This window comes from Diadema setosum, chromosome 18, assembly GCF_964275005.1.
Source record: "Diadema setosum chromosome 18, eeDiaSeto1, whole genome shotgun sequence".
Lineage (NCBI taxonomy): Eukaryota > Metazoa > Echinodermata > Echinoidea > Diadematoida > Diadematidae > Diadema > Diadema setosum.
The window spans coordinates 24,981,634-24,987,633 of record NC_092702.1 but is presented as its reverse complement, the minus strand read 5'-3'; the positions used below and the strand labels follow the sequence as shown (position 1 = coordinate 24,987,633).

The 6,000-nt window shown below is 43.1% G+C and overlaps 1 protein-coding gene across 1 annotated transcript in view; it reads right to left on the bottom strand.

The window, feature by feature from the left end:
• Positions 1-948: 948 nt before the first annotated feature.
• The window catches only part of LOC140241846 (uncharacterized), a 47,361-nt gene continuing 42,309 nt past the window's right edge, over positions 949-6,000 (bottom strand). The window contains exon 2 of the mRNA XM_072321599.1: positions 949-3,083. Within this exon, the coding sequence (XP_072177700.1) occupies positions 970-3,030 (2,061 nt within the window). The 5' untranslated portion in view covers positions 3,031-3,083 and the 3' untranslated portion in view covers positions 949-969. The remainder of the gene's footprint in view (positions 3,084-6,000) is intronic.

Below are 6,000 nucleotides of genomic sequence, written 5' to 3'. Positions count from 1 at the left end.
AGATAGATCAATAGATAAGTAGTAGATGGACAGATGAAATAGAGAAGGAGAAAGATAGATATATATAAGATGGAAATGACTTACGAGAACATGAACGATATCAGCAGTGTCGGCACCTAGACAAGAAATCTTTTTTTTTTCTTTTAACAGTCAAGTGGGCTATTTGGTTTGAATTGGAAGCAGCAGGACGAGCAGAGTAATAGACAGAACTACTACAGGACAGAAAACTGAAGTTTTCATCGGGAAATCAGTCTTCCTTGCAAGGCATATATATCATTCTGTCCAGAGATCAACTTGTCACTTCTCATAATCTCTCTTATTTTTTTTTTTTTTGGCAACAAAGATGAATGTGAATTAAGTCCATCCTTAAGAAAGAAAGAAAAAAAAAAAAGACACCACATATCTAAGGATAGAAATCTATGGAGACACACTACTAATGACTCCATAGATAAACTGTACATGCTTAATACTACAACAAGATGATAATATGTGACTGGCCTTGTTTGTATGAATCAATGAACATAATGAGGGAAATAGTATTCCTGACTGACAAAATTGTGTAGATGCACTCATCATTCCCCTGATTTCAAAGTCTCTCATTTCTGGATATAAAAGTATAAAACTATGATAATTTCACAAATTCTAATGATATAAGCTTTAGGTTGAATGAAATAAATGCACTGCAAGTACAACTTTCTTTTGAAACTGTCAGAACATTTTACAGCAACAATCTGACTAGCTCACTCCATAGCAAAAACAGTTTGTCGTATAAGTTTGTGCTCAGGAAACAACATGAAAATTTCAACACAAAATACTTAATAACACTTATATTTCAATATATTTTGCACCCGCATCATAAAGTGTTTTGAGTTCAAAGCTTCAACAGCTACTTTCAGTTTTGAGAGGAAAAAAAAAAAAAAGAAGAAGAAGAAAGAAGCCCCAAACATCCACAAACCTTCCCTGAACACATTACCTGATGTGCTGGCTTCGGGTCACATGACAAGTGAACTCGATCTTGTCACGGCACACATAGCCACAAATGCTACACTGGAAGGGGTGCCGAGCCCCATGGCAACTCATGTGCAGGGTGAAGATGACGTGGTCTGTGAAGAAGGTCTCGCAATGGGGACACTTGACAGCCTGGTGGGGGATCCCAACCGGGTCACCTCCGATCCACTCCGTCTGGGCCTGGCTGTCTGCCTTCCCGTCCTCCTCGTTCGTCCTACTCCCCTTCTCCGCCTGCTTGGCCGTCGGGAGCTCGCCGTTGTCCGTGATCTGGTTGCTCTCGTGCGAGGCCTGTTCAAAATAAGGCCTGGAGTGCCCTGGGTTATCGTCGGAGTCGTCTGGCGTCATGTCGTCCGGGGATTGGGCATTCTGGACAACTCCATGGGCGTACTTGTACATGGCCATGTCCCGGGGTGACCCAGTCATGTCCATCCCGTTGACAATGGCTTGGTGTGGGAAGGGGGACACCATCTCTTCACCTTTGACCCCCATGGGATGAATTCCGCCAGCATAGGCTGCTGCACCCTGCCCTTCTACCAGGGGAATGTCAGATCGTGTGTCGATCCACAGCTCTGTCCCATGGTCGCGATCTGGTGAGAGGAGCAGCTCGCGCTTTGGGAACGGGGTTCTCTTCCTCTTGCGTGCCCCACCTTCCTTTTTACGCCTGAAGATTGGGAAGTTGGCCCAGTGGGTGGATCTATCGTTGGGAGGCAGGGCCTGTTGAGGTGAGATAGGTGTGGCATTGGTGATACTGTTGACAGAGTTACTGGAGACTGCCAGCGTGCTGGCAATGGCAGGGACTGATCTAGAAGGAACACTTTGGTTGGAATCTCCGCTGTCATGGACGTCAGGGTTAGAAAGGTGAGCTACAGCGCTTCCAGAGAAGTCTAGTGCATCATGTGCTGGTGCTTCGTGGGGATGACCACCTGTACTGGAACCTGGACTGGCCTTTTGAGGGCTGAGTGTGTCTGATGATGCCATTTCTGATTGAGGTAGTGATACGCTTGAATGTTGTGCTATCTTGCCATTACCCATCTCCGATTCTCGGCCGGCGTCGTCCGAGCCATCGTACGGACTGCCTTCCCTGTTGTGCAGTGCTTGGGTTAGGGTGGGAGGACAATTTTCTTGGCTTCCTGAGGTATCTGAGAGAGATTTGCTGTCATTGTTGTAACGTGGGGCCTTGTAAAGCCCATCTTCTGAAGGTGCAGAGGTATTATTGATTGAGTGGAGGGTGGGTGAACTGTCACCTGCCATTGAAAGCGGGGGCAGGTTGGCATCAAGGGTGGAATGGCGTTTCCTGCGGTGAGCTTGAAGGTTGCATTTGTACGGCGTCTGGTAGTGGCACTGGTCACACTTGAACTGCTTACTGGTGCCCGTGTGCACGATCAAGTGGCGCATGAGGCTGCTACGGAAGGCACTACTAAAGCCACAGACCAGGCACTTATAGGGCTTTTTACCTGAGTGAACATTCATGTGTTCATTTAAGTGGGTCTTGGTAGGGGAAATGTGAGTGCAGAGCTTGCACTGATAGACCCGTCCATGTTCGGAGAATGGGGGTAGGGCACTGAGAGAATTGAGGCTATCCATGGTTGGGATAGGGGCTGAGGTAGCTACATGCACGGGCAAGCCGCGGCTGACTTCTGGCAGGAGAGGTGGGGGCAGATCACGCACTTTGTTAATGTCCGGCATATGACGGTCAAGCAGTACAGAGCTTGTCATGTCGATCCTGTGAATCGCTAGATGCTGCTGAAGTGTGCTGTGTAACGAACAACTGAAGCCGCACTCTAAACACTGATAGGGCCTTGACCCTGTATGAATGTTCATATGTTCGTCGAGGGCGCTTTGCGACGACGCAATAAACGTGCACAGTTGGCACTGGAAACCAGAGTTTGGCTTACGAGGAGGACTTAGGCCAGGAGAGGTAGCTGGTGCTTCTGGGGTCCCTGTGGAGTCCTCGCCAACACTGGAGTTACTTGAGCTGCTGCGGGATGACCCAACTGTTCGTGCTCCGTCTTTATCAGCCATTCATGATCCAGTTCAACGCACAAACATTCGAAACTAGGATTGCAACAGTATTCCTGCAGGAAGGGGAAAAAAAAGGAGACAAACAGAATGGAAGAGTGGTTGAGATTCAATTAATTTCAAAGGGGTGAAGAGATTACACTTTTATCAGCGTTTTCAATCAAACATGATGCAAGCTCTTGATTTGCCTGAAGCAAACTGATTTACAAGAGATATACTGACCTAATTCCATATCAGCAGTACACAGGATAAGCTGACGTATTGTGTATACTCTGACAATTTCGAACTCTTTTGACATTTCTTAAAATCATGCATGAACTATGGGCAGTGCTCAACTTCTGTATTTCTTTAGAAAGAAAATCTACAATAAAGAATACTAATCTAAATTGTAATACTAACATTTTGTATTAGGTAAGAAGTTAAAGCTGACATAACCTTTACATTTCTTTTCATGTAAAAAATGTTGATTCACATAAACATTATGTTGTGTTATCTATTTTCCACCATATCACATGCACACAATGAAGAATTGAGTTTTCAAATCATACTCAATATCTTGACAAATTTTTGGTGAATTCATTTTCGAAGTGAGTTCAAAGCCCATCAAAGGTTCAATTGTAGCTATCTATTGCTCATCTTCCCATAATAATGATGTCATTTCAAGTACTTTCTGCCAAACTCATCATGGTCATCAGCAAAAATTTTCAGTTTATGCTCTGTCTGGCTAAACTGGTTTGCATTACCAATGATGTATTCATGGGAATTTGTGCCATCAATCATTCAGAAATCAATTTGATGAGCAATGTACAGAAACAAAACGTCTTCCTTCAAAAGGCCATTTTTGGTGTCATATTCACACAATAAGAAATCACTTGTGAAACAAATAATGGCCACATCCACTCATTATCAGGTGCATGTTGTCACATGCTGGTATACATTTGTTAATTGTGGGTTTTTTTTTTTTTTCATTTACATTGTGGAAAGGCAGTGCTTCAGAGCGTAGCTTACGATACCGATCCTCACATGATACATACTAGAGTAGCATGACCTTCAAATCTTTCATTATTCAGCCCCTCATCAAAGATCTCATTTCAATGAATGCTACCGAGAGTGTCTAATGATATCATACTTTCAATAGTCACAGATTCCCCCCACCCCCCCCCCACAACACTTTCACTACAAAGTGTGGCTATCCACAAAAAGTGCAACATATTATGCTGAGATAGCAAAGCCCTATCAATTTGCTATGTCAGAACTCAAAGAAAGCAAAATGTCATATATGCAGCTTTTTTCTTTTTCTAATGTGGTATCTGACAGTTCTTGCAAAAGAGATCTACATGTATATACTGCACATTGTTGCTGTTTTTTATATACCCAGCAAAATTAGCACACTAAATATATCAAGCAAGAGGAACAAAGGCATTATGCTCCTGAAATATTGGTGATCTTGCATACATTCATCCCCGACCGTGACCGAATTGATGAAACAGCTGGCACAGGATAGTAGCCACAGCCAGTACTGCACATTCAAGGAGGTGACTGTGAGTGCCATTGAGATTTTACATGTATTATAGACATCCCTGTGAATATAGCCCTCGAGGTCCGCATACAAACAGGGCTTGGCTATATCACTTAGGGTACAGCCTGAGCCGCTATGATGTGGTGCATTTAGTGCAGAGATACAAGATTAAAGGCCATCACATTATCATTCAAAGTTCAACCTTGGTTTGCATAATGCCTGATGGGTCACACAAATGGTCCACCAGTAAAAGATAACACAATGGCCAAGGTGCTGTAATCAAGTCAATATACAGATGTTGTATGACTGCCCCCCTGCCCCCCCCCCCCCCATATACTCAACAACAAAACCACAAGCAGAAAAGAGATATATTGTGGTCATAGTAAAAAAAAAAAAAAGCAGCGTAGAAACATGTTGTAAGCAGCTGGATTAGATGACTCCAAAGTACATCCATACTATATGTATAGGCCTACTTCATTTTCATGGGTAACGCATGACAACTCAAGAACTTGCCACTAAGCTTCAACATATAATTTCAACTAGAAATGACAAGGAAATGGCTGGGAATGGGAGAACATAGAATAAAAAGTACCTCTGAATTCTAAAAAGACATTGCTACTACATTGTAGCCTTGCAATGGCTATAATGTCATGCCAATGTATGTTCACTTCTGTCTAATGAATTCATATTGCACGGTCACTCGCATACGCACCACTAGGTTTGAGTCTGAATTGATTTTCTGAGGCCTTTGAGGTCTATGGAAGCAATCATATACATATTTATAAGGGAGGTAAGCATGAAGCTTGAAGTCAATGGCTATTAAAGGCTAAGGCCATGACGGAGATACAGTAAATATATTCTAGCTAACAATCTTCCCTTATCTTTGTACATCATGCTAGTAAGTGTGGTCTCCTCTATCATACCTATTCTTCTGCTCCCTTTTTAATGGTACCGAGTGTTACTTATCAATGAGTGGGTACACCATGGTCAAAGTGACGCTTCAAGTTTGCACACCACTTGACCCCCAAACCCCCCAAGCCTGGGGGAAGCTGCAAACTTTCTGACAACAGAAAACGGAACAGTTTAACCACTAACATATCAAACCCCATCATGTACTACTGGGAACATACATAATGTGAAGGCAAACTGCATTGACATTTTGACAATGGCGTCTCAAGCATATATATTAGCTGCCTTGGGAGGGGACAACTTCTACGGCAGTCCATAATCAGCAGGGTGCAGAGATATGCAACATTGAGTAAACAATGTCATTCAAACATGACTTGACAAGAACATGAGCTTGAAGGTTTTGTGATTTAGATCTAGACACCTATATTTACCCTCGTCATTAACTGGAGAGCTCTTTGCATTTTATGCCATTATACACATATGCACCAATTTGAATTTCAGTGCAATGTTGTCATCCTACACACAGCCAGACTGGAAGAACATTC